The following is an 18,323-nucleotide window of genomic DNA, read 5'->3' as shown; positions in this document are numbered from 1 at the left end:
CTGAGCAATAGGGCAAGAGGCAGCGGGCAGAAACTGCTGCATAGGAAGTTCCATCTGAGCACGAGGAACAACTTCTTTACTGTGCAGTGATCGTGCACTGGAACAGATCACCCAGAGAGGGTGTGGAGTCTCCCTCACTGGAGATGTCCAAGGCTGGACACAACCCTGTGCCATGTGCAAGGAGTGACCGTTCTTGAAGGGCGGGGCGGTGTGACCCGGTAGCCCCACTGTGATTCTCCCAATCCCGTGCCCGGTCCGCGCTCCCCGAGCTCCCCCGAGCGCGGCGGGTCCCGCTGGGGCCACCAGGGGGCGCTGCGCGCGGAGGCCGCGCCGCCCGGCGCGTGCAGCCCCGTGGGCCCGGCGGGTCCCGGTGCCGCCGCCGCGATGGTGAAGGAGCAGTTCAGAGAGACCGATGTGGCCAAGAAAATGTGAGTGGGGCCCGTGCGATGCTCCGGGGGCTGAGGCGGGGAGCGGCAGGATTCCCGAGGTGGGGCGGAACCACTGGAGCTGGGGAGAGGTTCGGTGCGGAGGCCGGGGGGGGCTGATGGCGCGGCGGCTCCGGCCGGAGAAGCGCTGGCGCGGGCTGGGTTGTGCCTGTGCCCAGGAATGTAAACCACCAGCTCACCGCAAAGCAGCTTTATTCTTTATAGTTACCTGAAAAGATCCTGTTTCAGCACTACTGTGAATCAATTTAACCACCTTTGCATTGCTCTCGAGTACTTTCGGGTCCGATGAAGGGCAGCGGGGCTGGTGAAGGGTCTGGAGCACAAGTCCTGTGAGGAGCAGCGGAGGGAGCTGGGCGTGTTTAGCCTGGAGAAAAGAAGGCTCAACGGGGCCCTAATTATTCTACAACTACCTGAAAGGAGGGTGGAGCCAGGTGGGGGTCGGTCTCTTTTTGCAGGCAACGATGGATAGGACAAGAGGACACAGTCTCAAGCTGCACCAGGAGAGGTTTAGGTTGGTCATCACAAAGAATTTCTTCACCGAAAGGGTGGTTAGACATTTAAGGGCAGATTGGAAGTAGCACTTAGTGCCGTGGTCTAGCCGACAGGGTGGTGTTCAGTCATAGGTTGGACTCGATGATCTCAGGGGTCTTTTCCAAACTAATTGATTCTGTGATGTTTAGGGGGGTGTGTGCTTCTCATTAGAAGTGATTCTCTATATGTGTATGTGTGCCCATACATACATGTGGAATTTTTCATCCTAGAAGCCACATCTGCTTTGGCATGAAATCTCCAGAAGAGATGCGTCAGCAAGCTCACATTCAAGTGGTCAGCAAAAACTTGTACAGTCAGGACAACCATCACTCTCCACTGCAGTATGGAGTGCTGGACCATCGTATGGTGAGAACCATTTGTTTTTCCCAGACTCTTTTTGTGGAACTACTGGAGTGGTTAAAAAAAGTTGGGGTCACTGAAATGTACTGCTTACCCAAAATACACAAAAATGAGTCTTTACTTGAATTTCATAGACTGTTAGCTGCAGTGGTAACTACTTTATTCATGCTTTTGGGGGGTTCAGGAATGCATTCTTTTGAGGCAGGAGGTAAGTTCTTTCTGCCAAGTTGTTGGGAGATCCAGAGACATCCATCAACATCATGCCATATCAACAGGAACAAAATGCCATAATGTAGATTAGTGGGCTGTGGATCACTTTCAAGAGCTGTGTAGGTCCATGTTATTGGTGTCAGTAGGGACTGTGCATAAAAAACCATTTTTCTTAAGGGTCGGAGTAAATATAATACTACTGACATGCTTCTAATGCTGGGGAAAAGGAGTGGGTCTGCTGTTAGAATACCTGACTAGCTTAAAAACTGTTGTATTTTGTATCCAGTCAATTACAGCAAATTTTTCTTTCTTTAAGTGTGCATTCCTTTTCTCCCAAAGGGAACCAGTGAAAAAGACCGTCCCTGTGAAACCTGCGGAAAAAGTCTGGCTGATTGTTTAGGCCATTATGGGTACATTGACTTAGAGCTGCCATGTTTTCATGTTGGATACTTCAAAGCTGTGATAGGCATCTTACAGGTAAAGATGATTATGATTGGTTGTTAGTTTTGAGTCGAGAAAAAGGAAAAATTTAGGAAAGATGATGCTTGAAAGTTAATGGAGAAGGCCAAAATAAGGTTGCATTATTAATTTATTTTTATATTTTCTTTTGCAAAATAATTGTATTTAAATATCAGTCTTAGTGATGTAAATACATCCATTTTGTTTTATGCAACCTCAGACTGATAAATTTAATCTGTTATTTTTCTGTCATTTCAATTAAATATATGCAGTAATTTGCCTTTAAGGACATCCCAGTAAATCAAAGCTCTGTTTGCTATATATGGATTTTTAAGGTCCTGCAGAGCTTAGATAAGGATTTGCCTCATTTACTGTAACTTCTTTTTCTCTTGGGCTTTTTAAAGTATACTGCAATGTGTGAATTGGTCTTTCAATAAGACAGTAGGTAGTATCTGCACCCTTTTGAAGAACTTAAGCTATAGATGAAGAGGTTATATCTCTGAATGTTAGACAACTGTTTCTATGTGTTTACATTTAAGATGATCTGCAAAACCTGTTGTCGTATCATGCTGTCGGTGGAAGAAAAAAAGCAGTTTTTGGATTACCTAAAGCGACCCGGCCTTACCTACCTTCAGAAGAGAGGGCTAAAAAAGAAAGTGTCTGAGAAGTGCCGAAAGAAAAACACTTGTCCTTACTGTGGGGCCTTTAATGGTGAGTGCTGGCATTAGCAGTTTGTGAAGCTGTCTACTGTGGTGGTTTTTATCTCAACAGCTGTGATAGGATCCAAATCTTGAATGTACTTGTTTGTTGCACAGCAAGTGGGTGTTCTCTCTGGCCTTTGTTAAGAAATAGGTAATTGTATTTCTAATGCCAGGCACATGCTTGTTCATGTCTCATTTGTGTGGATATAGACTTTCACCTAGTTGCTTGTATTGTTTCATGGAAGTAACCAATAGTAGATACTTGAATAATGGCAAAAAAACCTGTTTACCGTGTTCTAAAAATATTGGGAGCTGTTGGCAGTGAACATAAAAATATGGGTAGACTTTGTAATTTTGAGTGAACATCATTTTTCGTCATGGTATTAAATTGTACTTCTTTAGATTATTCCTTCTTCAGGGCAGAGTATCTTCATAAGGTTTCACATCGATTTTCAAAATACGTCTTGTTTTTTTTCATCTACACTGATCACATGTTACTGCTCTTTAAGGACTTGAAGTGTTACAGATTCATAGTAGGTAGTTAATCCATAGCGTAGAACTTCACACTTTTAACTCATGAAAATTGTGGGTTGCTTGTTGTAATGTTCAACAACCTGAATAAATGGAGAGCTACTTCATTATTAGTGCCATATGTACATCTAGGGGGCATAAACAGTAGGCATTTACAAAATTACATGTTAGGTTGGAATACTTCAGTAAAAAAACCTAAGCATTTGTTCTAGTTTGTGAAAGTTTCATGAATAATGTTACCTGTATGACATGAAAGTATTTATTAGATTTTTCTGATAATTCACTTCCAAAATTACTTCAGAAGATAGTGGTATGATGCATAAATGTAAAATCTTAGTCCTGTTTTTTAGTGTTGGAAATTCTACTTTAAAAAAATATCTGCTGTGAATGAGATGAAACTGAATTAAAAAGTGTGACTAAACCACCTGCTTTTAGCTTCAGGTGCAGTATCATGATGTAGATACACCAAGCCATCCATACAAGAAAGTATGACTCGATTGTCCTTGTGTTTTGTGAGTTCAGGAAACTGGTTAATAAAGCTAATGAAGTTTCGTTTTGTTCTTGTGTTTACCAAAGTTTTAACTACGTTTGGAACTGTACTTGTTTAAAGTTCTGGTATTGTTTTGTTGCTTGCAGGAACTGTGAAGAAGTGTGGTTTGTTGAAAATAATACATGAAAAGTACAAGACAAATAAGAAAGTCGTAGATCCAATAGTATCTACTTTTCTACAGTCCTTTGAAACTGCTATTGAACATAACAAAGAAGTAGAACCCTTACTGGGAAGAGCTCAGGTGACTTTTATTATGACTTAAATTTTCTGCTAGTTTTTGTGCATGAAAAAAACTCCTCAAGGGTTTTCAATGTATCAGTAAAGTCTTGTGGTAGTCCAAGAATTGTGTATATCAAAAGACACATGAAGAATGTTTGTATCTATTGCAAAAATGTTAACTTTGCTAAAATGAGAAATTTAGTTTATTGGTATGTTCTGATACATCACTTTCTGCCTGTAAAGAATGGGGGTGTTCTTAGTGTGTTAGTCTTCCATAAGCTAGAAAAGGAAGAATAAACATAGAAGACAAACAATTTTGCTTGTATGGGTAGATTTACTGTAACTCCAGTATAATTCCCATATATAGATACTTTTTTTTCTTCAGAAGACCTTAATGTTGAGAAGGAGAGAGGAAACTTTTTTTATTAACTTTCTGTTTCATGAAGCTTTGCATTGTATGCAGCTTTGTTTCCTTCTACTCTCTGCAAGCTAGGAAGATCTCCAGGTACATCTTTGAATAGAAAAAGCAGTGAATATCTGGAGCTTCTTATACTACAGCAGTAGCTGTTCTAAGAAGAAAGAAACTAAGTTTTGGAAAAAAGTCTAGAAAGTACTGTAATTTATGTGAGTTTCTGCGAATAAAATGAATACAATGTACTGTAAGTTTGTCGTAGGACTGCTTTGTCTATTAGCTGTGAAATACCCTCTCTTAACTCTTGATAAAAGACAGTGATATGATGACAAGTAAACACTAATATATTGGAAAAAAAAGGTGAGGAAAAAATATAGCAAGTTAACATTTGAGATGCTTAAAGCATTGGTTCAGGATAAGTAAACCAAAACGTAGCTTTATTTGCATGAATAATTCTCTGTTTGCCTTGGAAAAAGACTTTCTTTTTGAACATCTGTAAATAAGGAGAGGATGGAAGCATTGAACCTTGTTATGATGGCTTCTTCTCCCCATTTTCCAATGGATTTTTTAGGAAAACTTGAATCCTTTGGTAGTATTGAACCTCTTTAGAAGAATCCCAGCAGAAGACATTCCTCTACTTCTAATGAATCCAGAAGCAGGTAAACCTTCAGATTTGATCCTCACACGACTCCTGGTGCCTCCGCTGTGTATCAGACCCTCTGTGGTGAGTGACTTGAAGTCGGGCACCAATGAAGACGACTTGACAATGAAGCTGACCGAGATCATTTTCCTCAATGATGTGATAAAAAAGGTCAGTTATCCTTCAAGCTCTGAAACTGTTGCCATTGAAAAGATTTGGTTAGAATTGAATACAGCAAATGGGTTTACTGTTTACAATCTACTCCTGTATTTCTATGTTGTTGGGGATTTTATTGAAAGAAATAAGAAAAGCTTGCTTCAGATGGAGCTGGCTGACTAGCTGCTTGCAGTTTAGGACCTGCTGAAGATCTGCTGGGATTCTTATGGTTTTGTCATTTCAGCTCTGGTCTGTAAACTTCTTTTTTCCTTCTCCCTCCTATGACACTTTTCAAGTGGTCACTTACAATGAAAATATTGCACCTATTGCTTTGTGGGTTTTTTTCCTTTTTTGTCCTTGTAGACCTTCCTCTTTTTTTTTTACTACATCTTTGTCCTTTCTTTATTTCACCATCTGTTCTTAAGAAGTCAGGTTTCATTTAACGTGGTTATCAAATTGAGACTAGAAGTAAATTTGACAGTTTATCAGTTGTTTAGAAGAGCACTTCTATCAGACTAATACTTTTCATGCTTTTCAAAACTGATCTTTTGTCAAGCAAACAAAATCAGTTGAGTACTAACTCTGCCCTGATTGACAAATTATGAAATACTGGTGATTTTCCTGACTGTTGAGTTATATTACCTTAAGTGGATTGGGAAGAATATAATTTAAACAAATCCCTAGTTTTGTCCAAAGCCCATGTTAGTGAAAAGAAATTTTTCTTTGTGTTCTCGTGTGACTGGCCTTATGCTATAGCAGTATACACTCTGTAATAAAGTTACCTTGCCTTTTTCATTCCAGTGTATGGAAGTGTCACAGTGTTATTTGCAAAAGAAGAGTTGTACTTATAACAGAAAAATACTTTGTTAGTTTAATATGTGTTGTTATATTTATTTTCTGAACTGGATGGCTATTTTGTTTAGCATAGGATATCAGGAGCCAAAACACAGATGATTATGGAGGACTGGGATTTTCTTCAACTGCAGTGTGCCCTGTACATTAATAGTGAGCTCTCGGGAATTCCTCTCAACATGGCACCTAAGAAATGGACCAGAGGTTTTGTTCAGAGGCTTAAGGGAAAGCAAGGTATGCCTAGAAAGTTGGGTTTAATTTTATTTTTTTTTTGAGCTGCAAATATTTGCTATTGTCAGGTGTATCTCTGCCACTGTTGTGTTACACTTCAGTGCTGTACCTTAAAGGATGTTCTAATATGGCTGTCTTAATGGATACATATTGAAAACAATTTTTAATAAAAGAGTTTTAACATTTTTATTTTGTTAGGTCGTTTTAGAGGCAATCTGTCTGGAAAGCGAGTGGATTTTTCTGGCAGAACAGTCATTTCACCTGATCCTAACCTAAGAATAGATGAAGTAGCAGTGCCTATTCATGTTGCTAAAATACTGACCTTTCCTGAAAAGGTAAGTAGTATAGAACCAAAACTCAAAACTCTTCCTATCCTTTTTTTTCTTTCTCTTCTTCAACCCAGACCTCAGTGTTGTTTCATTTTAGCCTTTGTATAAAAGGGAGTGAATGTGTTGCATTATGTTTGAAAGGTCATTCAGTGATGCTTTGCCAGTTTTGTTGCTGTTGGCAAATGAAGGCTTTAGTATTGGATATGGCAATTGCTGAGAAGGCATGTGGTGTAAGGTGTGACCTATCTAGAGGGAAGAGTTTTGCTTCGTGTTTCTTGAACTCCTACATAGCTTCATATGTTTGTTGGTGTATCTATCTAAGGAGTGGTTGGGTATTTTTATATCTAAGTTTATCACCCAGATTTTTAATTTAATTTAACTCTGATATTGTGCTCAAAGATTGGGTTATGTTTTTCTCCTCTATTCCCTCCTGCCAATTCCCTTCAGCAGCTTGAGGCTGTGACAGGAGATTGTCAGTTGAGCCTAAAATTTGAAAACGCAAAAACCACCAGTAAAAACAAGAGATCCTGAAACGTGTTTCATTTGTTTCTGATTGAAGTCTTTATGCAACAGGTGAACAAAGCAAATATTAATTTTATGAGGAAACTTGTTTGTAATGGTCCTGATGTTCATCCTGGAGCCAACTTCATACAGCAAAGGCACACCCAAATGAAAAGGTATCAAGCTTTTCTGTAATGATTCACTTTTTATTTCTTCTCATCAACTTGCTCTTACTGCTGTGTGAAAACAGGTTATATCTAAAGGGATTAAAATTTATTTTTAGAATCTTTCATAATGGGCAGTAGCAAAAGAATTGTCATTATGTCCGCAGGTTTAGTGTAATATTTATTTCTAAATAATCTGTTACATTTAATCTGAAGTGCACATACTGTTGATATGAACTGCAATTAAATTTGTATTTTTTTGTGATTGAGACAATTGAAATAGAAGGTGTAGTACAGACGTAAATGAAAATGAGCAGTTATGGGCAAGTTGTACTGCCTGTTTTCATGAGAGCTAATCTGCAGTCAGTTTATAGGTAGTAAAAAGGGATGATATATGAATAAAACTTCCTATACTCTCTGATACAACTGAAACAACTTCTGTTTTTATAAATCGATTTTTTTCTTACTTACTGGTCTAATTACTGTAGCTTTGTTAACTGATGTCAAAATACATTCATTACTTAAAATAGCAGCAGGACTGATGTTTAATGATTCAATCCACACCAATTTTGTCTTCTGCTTATTGTAATAAAAATACTCCAACGTTTAACGAAAAAGCATGCATTGTTAACACAGAATTATTTTTCAGTTGTCTTTACATCTACTGCTTGTGTTTCTTCTGACTCTGTTATTATATGTTGCTATTAAGATTTTTGAAATATGGGAACCGAGAAAAGATGGCCCAGGAGCTGAAATTTGGTGATATTGTGGAGCGACACCTTATAGATGGTGACATAGTCCTGTTCAACCGCCAGCCCTCTCTTCACAAGCTGAGCATCATGGCTCACATTGTAAGTGCCCACGGTCTAACACAGAGGTGGAGCATCCCTGAATACTGGGTTGTTTGCCTTTGATGGTGTTTCTGTCTTACATAAGCACAAATAAACAGCGTCTTCTGAAGCAGTGTATGGGGACTAGCATGAGTACAGTGCAGTTGTGCCTTTGCATGGGAACTGATGTGTACTGGGATAGCTGTCTGGACACTTCTGCCAGTAGCCATAATTGACTTTGGTATCTGTTCTTATGTGAGCATTTCATTTTTGTAGAGTTGATGTGATCTCTACAAAGCATGTTGTCTTTCTGTGCTTTGTGTAAATTCTTCATAATGAAAACTATTAGCTATGTTTCTGTAATACAATAAGTACGATTTATGTCAGTTCTTGCTTGAGTTAAATCCTTTAATCAGGAATTTTCATCTTTCATCTGTGCTTGACTGAATGTGCATCACTTTTTTTTTTCCCCTTTTCCAGGCTAGAGTAAAACCTCATAGGACATTCAGATTCAATGAATGTGTCTGCACACCATACAATGCAGACTTTGATGGAGATGAGATGAACCTTCACCTTCCTCAGACAGAAGAAGCAAAAGCAGAAGCACTTGTTTTAATGGGGGTAGGTTGATAATGTTTGGGTTGGGATTTTGTTAGTGACAGATTGGCTGAGCCCTGTATTTCTTAACTTGCACATGAAATCTGAAATATTATCTAGATTACTGGGTGTGGATAATTTTTAACTTTGAAGCTGCCTGAAAATTCTGCAAAAGAGAATTTAGAATAAATTAGGACTGTTACATGATGGTAGCCTAATAGACTTAAATTTAATATCTGTGGAAAATCCAGTGGTTTTAGGTAAGCAGATGTCACTAGTATGTTTCTGCCTGACTGTCCTTAGGGATTGCTACCCAACTAGGGTGACTCTGTTACCAACAGATATTTGCTTTCTGGTCTGACAGCCTGGATGTTAAATCTAAGATGGACAGACCAGCTGGAAATGTGGCAGCAATAATGGACTTATACTGTAGCAGGCAACTTACCAGAGGAGGCAGGAGGCTCTTAGGGCAGGGTCAAAAAGGGAGAAGGGAGGGTAGATAAATAGGGATCCCATGTTTGCAAGCTTTGATCTGTGGTGTGAAAGTAGAGTCAGTAGTATGAAGCTGAGGATTTTCCAGTACATTGCTCCTTTAGGGTGACTTAAGTGACACTGCTGCTTCAGGTGTACCCACACAACTGTTGGCTGCAGCATCTATGGGCTCCCTGAACTGACTCACGAGCTTAAAAAGAAAACCCCCAGCCCCCAAGTGTGTGATTGAGGTCTTTGTGGGTGTGTGTTCACTGGTGCATAGGTGGGTGGGGGTGATGAACTGGAGCAGTAGACTGAGTACTAAGACTCAGAGAAGAACATAAGAACATGGGGCTTGTGGAGGTGGCTGGCTTGATTGTTACTGATTAGTAGGACCACACAACTTGCAATATTCCGGTAGCTCCCCATAGTAAGGGTAACCTCTTTTCTCCCTTCCCAGGTTCTCAAAGCTAGCTTGTCTTCCCTTCCCTTCCCTTTCCTGTCCCTACCAAAACACATCAAGTTGATTGCAACTTCTACTTTGGAAACAGAATACTTAATTTCCAGTAACTATTCTCAGACTATTCCTTAACTGTCAATAGATGTGCATGGACTGCAGTGAACTGAAACTTCTGTTTTATTTTTCCATCTTTTTGAAGAAAGCTGTATGTTGATTTAGAATAAGCTTTGACCATTTTTGCTAAAATAAATACCTTAAATGGTAAAGTTTTGTTTTGAATAGCATAGAATATAAGTGTCTTCAAATGCATAATGTTTTTTTGTATCATGTAGACTAAAGCAAACTTGGTAACACCAAGAAATGGAGAACCTCTTATTGCTGCTATTCAGGATTTTCTCACAGGTATGTATATAAGCTTATTTCAGAGGTGTGATATTTAACAGTTTTTCCTTCAGAATCACTTCCCTCCTTTCCAGAATTTTTCTATATTAATTAAAAAATTTCTTCTTTCACAAGTCAAAGTGACATTATGAAATAAGGCCGTTGTTTGCCTGAAATATAGTGATGTCCTTAGACTGATTTCTTATACTACCTACCTTTATGACTGCAATTATTATTACCTTTGCACAGGTTTTGCAGTGTTGTTCTGCAAATGAACATTTGGGATCTTTGTCTGCATTAAGTAGATAGTGTAAACTGTTTATGGTTATTAGGAGTTGATTTCATTCATTAAAAATTAGTTTTAACCTACAGTAAGTACCTTCCATGTCCTAAATGCTTTGGGAAATGTCTAATGAACAAAAGGAAGAAAGTGTACAAAAATAAATCCCATTCATTGATGGGATAGACTCTGAGAGAGAGAGAATAGATTACAGAAATGCACTGTTTCTCATTTTTAGAAATTTGGTGTGGAGCAATTTTAAAAAATCTGGAAAGTATTTACAACCAAAGCTGTCTAAACTATTGTCATTTTGCATAAATAGCTAACTAGTATTAGAATGCAGTAATTGACACTGAATATGCAGTATTTTTTAAATTTAATCTTAATTTACTCTGTCATAATCCTTTTTTTACATTCCAGGTGCCTATCTTCTTACATTAAAAGATACCTTTTTTGATCGAGCCAAAGCCTGTCAAATTATTGCTTCTATCCTGGTTGGCAAGGATGAAAAGATTAAAGTTCGCCTTCCACCCCCAGCAATTCTGAAGGTGTGTCAAAGTATTTTTTTATTTTACTAAGACTTTCTCTGTTGCGTTTACTTGACCCATGGTGATGTTCTCAGCAGAGACAGTTCTTGTTCTCTAACATTAGTTTTATTTGTCTAGTGTAAAGTGCAAGGATCAGAATTTGGGGTCGAAGCTGTGCAGAAGTGGTTTGTGAATTCCTGATGCTGAGTAGTGTCAGCCTTGCGTGGTGCTGTCCAGATGCAGGATTCCTTCAGGGTTCAAACATGGCTTTGCTGCTGTCCTGCTGCTGTGACACAGATCCCCTGGCTGTTTGTGACCAGCAGAAAATACATTGTTCTTACTGACTGTGCAGAGTAATATGGGGCTGAGTGCAGAAACTATGTTATTCCTTGGGTGCCCTAGAGTTAGGTCCTGAAACGCTCAACAGTTCAAGGTTTAGAGGACAATAAACCTGGGAAAGAGTATGCTTTAGCTGTGTTAAAGGTTAAAGAGGATGAGTGCTGTGTAATTTGTTTGTTTGCAACGTGTGTGTTTTTTCCTTTGTTACATCATGTACACAAAACATTTATTAAGGGCAGAGTATTTTTGTATTTTTTACAAACTTTGAAGAGAGTTTTAGTATCGTTTATTAGAGTATGGTATGTTAAGCCTTCATTCACATACGTTTGAGAGTGTTTGTATTTGATTAATTTGGTATTTAAGGCAAACAGTATTGTTTGGAGAGAGTTAGTACATGTTAAAATTGGTTAAATACTAAATGTTGGCGTATACGTTTTTCTATCCTTTATTTAATTTCAAAATAATGAGTTTAATATTAGGGGAATTCAGGAAGTGGAATTGAAATACCAGTGAATAATACAACTTAAAGCAAGGTCAGGGAATTTATGGGCAATATCTAATATGAATTTTATAAGTTTATATCAACTTTTGCTAATAGCCAAGAGCAGTGATTCTTTGACTACTTCTGTCACTCCAAATTAATAATTTTAGTGCTAACTGTGACAGTTGCTTACATCTAACTCCAGCTGAGGGGAGTACATAATTATATGAATCTTTAAACTCCTAAAATTTTAAATCAAAGGCACTATATAAAGGAGGAATTGTAAATGTTGCAACCTCTTCGAGAAATTAAATGACAGCAGCAGCATCTTTTTTTTTCTTTTCTAATCAGAAAGGGAAACATGACAGTAAGAGGGAGCAATAAAGCATGTTTCTCTAAATGCAAGCACATACCTGATGTAAAGGATAACCTTGCTGCACTCAGGGGTTTTAAAACTATAGAAGTGCATAATACTTCTCTATTCAAAGAAATGCTACTGTGCACTTCTACAAGTATGGTTCTCTATAGAAAGGTTCTGTATATAAAACAGTTTTACAATTACATTCCTGCTTACTGTTTTACTGTAGTTTTAGCATAAACTTGTAATCCTAATTCTTCTCTTTCTGTTTCTTTAAGCCTGTAACACTCTGGACAGGAAAACAGGTTTTCAGCCTCATTCTCAAACCCAGTGATGATTGTCCTGTAAAAGCCAATCTACGAACAAAGGGCAAACAGTATTGTGGCAAAGGGGAGGACCTCTGTTACAATGATTCTTGTGAGTGACACTTCTAAAGCTGTGTTTTGGAAGTCTTCAAAGAAATTGTACTCTTGTTGAGTTCACTGTGGGAGTTAAAGTGGTACTTCACATAAGTATCCTTGAAATGAAAAATAAAATTATGCGGTTGTTCTCAAAAGTTTAAGTTATACTGAACACCAAAGAAAAGATCTGGGTGTTTTCTTAAACTAAAATGTCTTCTGGCTGATGCTAGGCTTGTCATGATGCTAACTTAGTGTTTGAACGTGACAGAAAGAGAAAAGCTAAGAAGCTTAGGAAGGGGTTGTGCAGAGGGCAAATGGAAAAATTTGATACCTTAAGTGGGGGTAATAATACAGGGATTAGGAGACAAACACTGAAAGGAGTTAGGATACAGAGGGAAGATAGGAATCCCTAGTATATCAAGCCATCTGTGTCCTTCCAATTAGGGAAGTCAGAGTGGCAGATGGAATGCAAAGGACCACTGTTGAAGAGGCTGTAGGAGATGAGCAAGGCTTTGCTTATAATTCATGTGGTAACTGTTGGAAAGGAACATGAGCAGACAGGATTAGGCTGGCTCCTTGCTGCTCAGAAGCATGAGTAGAGGAACCATTGATTTATAGTAATTCTTTTATGCGATGTTGATGTGAGAAAGAATTTCCCAATTAGCACTCAGATCCTCTCTACAGCAGACTGAGTGATTTCTGTAGAAGATAGAACCACTCCATGGCTGTGAAGTTTATTATAAACGTGGTGGAACTATTTTTGTCAGCCTCTAAATAATACGAGATGAAAGGCCACAAAGCAATTCTGCTCACACTTGTGTGAACATAAGCCATCTTCTTTGCTCCACAGTGTATTCATTCTAGGAAGTATGGGAAGAATTTTCATTTTTTGAATTTGACAGGAGCACATAATGTGGATTTTGTTGTTGGCTGTGTTCAGTTCTCTGAAAAAATTCATTTCTGAAACCATACTAATTCTCTTCAGAAAGTTCTCTGCAAATTCTCAAAAAACACAAGAAATCCTACTATCATGTCTTGATTTTATATAATAAGAGATAGAGCACTGACTTGTGGTTCAAGAAGATGATTACCTAAATTCACATTGAAAATATTGAGCATGGAGTACAGTGTGCAAACATCTACAATGTTCTGCATAAAATGATTTAAATTGGATCCATCTACATACACCACTCCTTCGAAAGATTTATAATGAAGTTGGTGATGAATATATATTGTACTGCTATCAGAAAATAAGTTTAAAGTTCATGTACACAAGATACTTTTTAATTGGTTCAAGACTAAATCTTAAAGAAAGATTCAGTGCCTGAAATGGAAGGTTCCTAATGAAGGAAAAAGGAGTAGTCTAACGGAGGCACTGTGTACAGGCATAAAGGCAAGAGAGATGGGTTGTTATGGTTCTCTTGTGATTAAAGGGACTTAGGAGTCTACCATGTCTTTTAACTTCAAGCTGTGCCTCCAGAGGTGATTTGGTTGAACTGAATATCAGAATCTTCAAATAAGAGAACTGTAACTTTCTGAAGTTTTTTTGCTCTACTTTTTAAATAAATAAATTGCATTGGTTTATTATGATTGAGGACTTTATTTCTGGATGGATAAAACTGATTGGGACATTATTTAGATTAAGGAAGCAAAGTTTATTTTTAGATTTTTACCAAAAACTTGCGATGTTTCTAACAAATCTTTAATTGGATACAGTTGCCTTTCTAAGGAGGAAGGAAAATAAATTTTAACTTTATTTGGTAAGATCAGGTTGTAGGCTGTTCCCCTTACAACACTTAGTCATGCATTTCTACAGATACATTAAATATGTCTTTGAGTTTTTTTCTTCTAATGAATAGAGCTTTTTTTTTTTTTAATTCTCTCCGTAAGTGATTACTAGTGATTAGTTCATGTTTTGGAAAACTGGTGAATTCTTTTTGCCTTTTTGTTTCTAGATGTCACAATTCAAAACAGTGAGTTAATGAGTGGCAGTATGGACAAAGGAACATTGGGTTCAGGATCCAAGAACAACATTTTCTACATCTTGCTGAGAGACTGGGGACAGGTAGAAGCTGCAGATGCCATGTCACGTCTAGCCAGACTTGCTCCAGTCTATCTCTGTAAGTACATTTCCTTGTAGAACAGTACTTCAATGCAGAAATAGAGAGCAAGCAAGCAAGATTTGTGCTTCAAATGTGAAATGCTGTGCTTAAAAAGACATAAGCTAGTTGTGAAGCTGGCAAATGGTGAAACAAACGATTGTGCATATGAAGTGCTTGTGATGGTCACATGATGGGAGGCAAAAATAAGAGTTCCCAATGATGATAATATTCTGGGTTTAATTTGTTTTCTCTGTGAGATGGAGTTATCTTTTTTTTTTTTTAATAATAGCTAATCGTGGCTTTTCAATTGGAATTGGTGATGTAACCCCTGGTCAGGGCCTGCTAAAAGCTAAGTATGAGCTCCTGAATGCTGGCTATAAGAAATGTGACGAGTATATTGAAGCTCTGAACACTGGCAAGCTACAACAGCAGCCTGGTTGTACTGCAGAAGAGACACTAGAGGTAAAGTTTTTGGTTTAAATCACTATACATTTAGAGTAGAGACTTCACAAATATGTTCATGTACATTGTGAAGTCTAAAGTTGTCTTCTGAAACCTAAAAATACAAGCAAATGCATTCCCTAGGCATGCAACTTGAGCTGACTCTATAGAGACTTAACATTAAGATGTTTGTATGCATCTAAAAATGTTAGCTAAACATTTAATAACTGAGATCTTCCCTCCTTGCAAGAAGTACTGGGCTGATACACTAGAATAAAATGGCATAGGTAGTTGAAATGGAGTTGATTACATTTATCAAGATTTGCTAGATTAATTAAGAAGAGTAACAGTAAAGAAAGTGATACAAGAAGCAAAACATTCCTTTGGTTGTAGATCTCATGCAAGTGTTATCTGGTTCCTTATTGGGGTAAAAGTTAAGTGGACTTTGGTTATGCTGGGTTGTTTTCTTTTTTCTGTAGAAATTTTGATGAAGAGCAATGAATGTTGCCCAAAAGCTTACTGACTTAGTCAAGTCAGCTGAAGAACACTTTTCATTGTATTTAATGGTTTTATATATTCATCTTGGATGGCTAATGTCTACTTTTTACCTTTAAAAAAAAGTAGAAAGGAAAAAAGAAAAAACCAAACACCACCACCACCCAACCAGAGAATGCCACCCTATGATGAAGCACTGCCACGGTTACCCAGTCTAAAGTGAAATTCTGGCCGATAGAAACATCTAGCAGTCCTTTCCACTCCTCCTTTTTTTGGACACCTGTGTATGTCCTACAATGTTTTTTGGATACAGTTATGTTTGTAATAGTTGGAGAGACCAGCATTGTACTCTCTGAGTACAGTCCAAAAATACTTTATTTTTGTGGTAATCTTTCATGTAATGCAGTGTGTCTTAGAGCTTAGTGCAGTGCTTGATTTAGCTTAAGTTTGTGCTGCTGGTAAAAGAGGATCACGTTCCTGGATATTCTTGTCTTATCCCAACAAAGACATTTTATGCAGCAAACTGGAAGTTATGCAAGTTAAAATTTAAAATTGTTTTACCCAAAGCAATGACTAGGTGTCTTGATTGTATTTTGAATTGCATTTGACTACTGAAGGTGTTGCTGGGGGTGAGAGAGTACTGTTTGTGTATGTGTTTTTTAACAAATGCTGAACCTCTGCAATATTTGATTTCAGGCCTTAATCCTTAAAGAACTCTCAGTCATCAGAGATCATGCTGGCAGCGCCTGTCTAAGAGAACTGGACAAGAGCAACAGTCCCCTTATCATGGCTCTCTGTGGTTCTAAAGGTAGGGATAGCTGAACTTTGCATGTAGGCTGCTCACTTCATCACTCTTGTGAAAATTACTCGTTCCACCTTTTTAGCTTGTTTGATACTGTCAGTTGTGCAAGCTCAGGTTGTATCTGTTTTAAGTGACTCAGTAAGTACAGGTTGGGTATAATTAATTAAAATCAAGCTGATGTTCTATTTTTTGTATCTTTAAATGTTTAGTACAAGTTGAAAAACATCTTATTGGAACTTTGGATGTTCTTAAGACTCTAATTCATCAGTAAAAAGTTTTCAGTTGCATTTCTACTGCAAGTTTTTATATCGCATACATAAATCAACTGTAAATTATATATTCAGAATTGGAATTAATATTTCCCAGAATCATAGAATTTTTTGGAAGGGACATAAAAGAACATCTAATTCCTATCCCCCTGCCATGAGCGGTGTCAGTAGAGCAGAATGGGATATCCACAACTTCTGAGCAACCTGTTCCAGTCCACCATCACAGGGAAGAATTTCCTCCTGACATCTAATCTAAACCTGCCCTCTGCCAGCTTGAAGTAATTTTTCCTTGTTGTATCACTACATACTCCTGTGTAAAGTCCCTCTCTGGCTTTCTTGTAGGCTCCCTTTAGGTACTGAAAAGAGCTATAAGGTCTCTTAAATTCTTGTTTGAACTTCCCTTTGTTTCCTATGAGAATCTGAAGGAATCACTTAACCTTTTGCCTTTTTTTATCTGTCTAATAAATTGTGGAAAGCCTCAGGGTGACATGTTCTAAAGAAATACTGAAATCTAAGAAGAAGAATATATTAAGTGTATAATTTGGGAGGGAGAGGTGGGGAGGCATTGTTTGCAAGCATGTTCAGCAAAGAAAACTTCTAATTTTGTGACTTAATGCTCTGAGGCTTAATTTGTTCTAGGAATCTTGGTAGATACTGAACCCTTTATGAAAAATGTGTTCATTGAAGAAATTGTGAAGCAAAATATGTGGGTTAGGATCATGGGCTGTATAAAACACAATCCATAACACAAACCAGCATAATACAAGGACTGTAGTCAAATGGTGGTGGCATGAATGTCTATGACGCAAAGGAAAAAAAATTAAAAGGAGTTGTTGGCTGTATCATAGACCTAATTGTCAGCCTCTTCATAATTGCTGAAATGAACAGGACAAGTAACAGAAAAACTTCTTTAACTCTTGCAATTCTGACTGGTTTTTTGACCAGTTATGAGGCTGAGATCTTCATGGAAGTGAAGATAGCTCATCAGGGAAGCAGTGTATCCCTCATTTGTGAATGAGCGTTTTTTTCCTTTCTTCCTTTTCAGGCTCCTTCATTAATATATCCCAGATGATTGCTTGTGTAGGTCAGCAGGCTATCAGTGGGTCCCGAGTTCCTGATGGATTTGAGAACAGATCTTTGCCTCACTTTGAGAAGCATTCTAAGGTAATTCTGTATGTTTACAATAGACTGTGAAGAAAAGTGAAACAAGTTTCTCTAAGCCATTTTGAGAAGTATGCATGGTAACACATGTTGTCATGATAGGCTGAAGGAAAAAGGATCACATATGATCCATGTAAAATGTCCTGAGTGTGATTTGGGAGTTAACAGCAGTGGTTTGGGTTGCCATAGAATGCTGTGAATTTTTACAGCTAAGCCTTGCTTTGACCTTTCTAACTTAGTAAAATTAAAGTAAGTCTGATGATATATTTTTTGTTCTCTTGAGAGTCCTAAAAATAACTTGTTAAAGTTTCTCTCATGTATTATGTGTGACTGCACTAATACTTTTCAGGTCAACTGCTGGGTATGTATTGGTATCTTTAGACAGGTGAGACAAGCCAGATAAACCTGTCTGGAGTCTGGTTGTTTTTTCTTTTTTCACCAGAATAGGTATCATGGGTTACTCTCAATATTTCATGTTTGAGTTTGGTCCTACATGAAGCAATAGTGAGTCTAATGCACTCGTTAATATAATTCAATGAAATTAATTTTTTTAAACTGCTGTTTGAAATCCAATCAACAGTGAAGAAGATTCTAGGTATAAGCCATTCATCTAGTTAGTGTGTTAAATAACTGTCA

The 18,323-nt window shown here is 37.8% G+C and overlaps 1 protein-coding gene across 2 annotated transcripts in view; it reads left to right on the top strand.

Annotated features, from left to right (window-relative positions):
* Positions 1-336: 336 nt before the first annotated feature.
* Positions 337-18,323, top strand: part of POLR3A (RNA polymerase III subunit A) — a 36,147-nt gene continuing 18,160 nt past the window's right edge. For both annotated transcript variants that reach the window (XM_027700075.1, XM_027700074.1), the window contains exons 1-18: positions 337-428; positions 1,208-1,343; positions 1,887-2,024; positions 2,546-2,717; positions 3,875-4,029; positions 4,991-5,230; positions 6,139-6,301; positions 6,497-6,633; positions 7,201-7,304; positions 8,002-8,143; positions 8,603-8,743; positions 9,983-10,052; positions 10,732-10,859; positions 12,295-12,433; positions 14,373-14,537; positions 14,809-14,981; positions 16,152-16,263; positions 17,572-17,690. In XM_027700075.1, the coding sequence (XP_027555876.1) occupies positions 385-428; positions 1,208-1,343; positions 1,887-2,024; positions 2,546-2,717; positions 3,875-4,029; positions 4,991-5,230; positions 6,139-6,301; positions 6,497-6,633; positions 7,201-7,304; positions 8,002-8,143; positions 8,603-8,743; positions 9,983-10,052; positions 10,732-10,859; positions 12,295-12,433; positions 14,373-14,537; positions 14,809-14,981; positions 16,152-16,263; positions 17,572-17,690 (2,478 nt within the window). In that variant the 5' untranslated portion in view covers positions 337-384. The remainder of the gene's footprint in view (positions 429-1,207; positions 1,344-1,886; positions 2,025-2,545; positions 2,718-3,874; positions 4,030-4,990; positions 5,231-6,138; positions 6,302-6,496; positions 6,634-7,200; positions 7,305-8,001; positions 8,144-8,602; positions 8,744-9,982; positions 10,053-10,731; positions 10,860-12,294; positions 12,434-14,372; positions 14,538-14,808; positions 14,982-16,151; positions 16,264-17,571; positions 17,691-18,323) is intronic.

Source organism: Neopelma chrysocephalum, unplaced genomic scaffold (genome assembly GCF_003984885.1).
Source record: "Neopelma chrysocephalum unplaced genomic scaffold, ASM398488v2 Primary Assembly neopelma1_143, whole genome shotgun sequence".
Classification (NCBI taxonomy): domain Eukaryota; kingdom Metazoa; phylum Chordata; class Aves; order Passeriformes; family Pipridae; genus Neopelma; species Neopelma chrysocephalum.
This window is presented reverse-complemented; position numbering and strand designations above follow the sequence as displayed.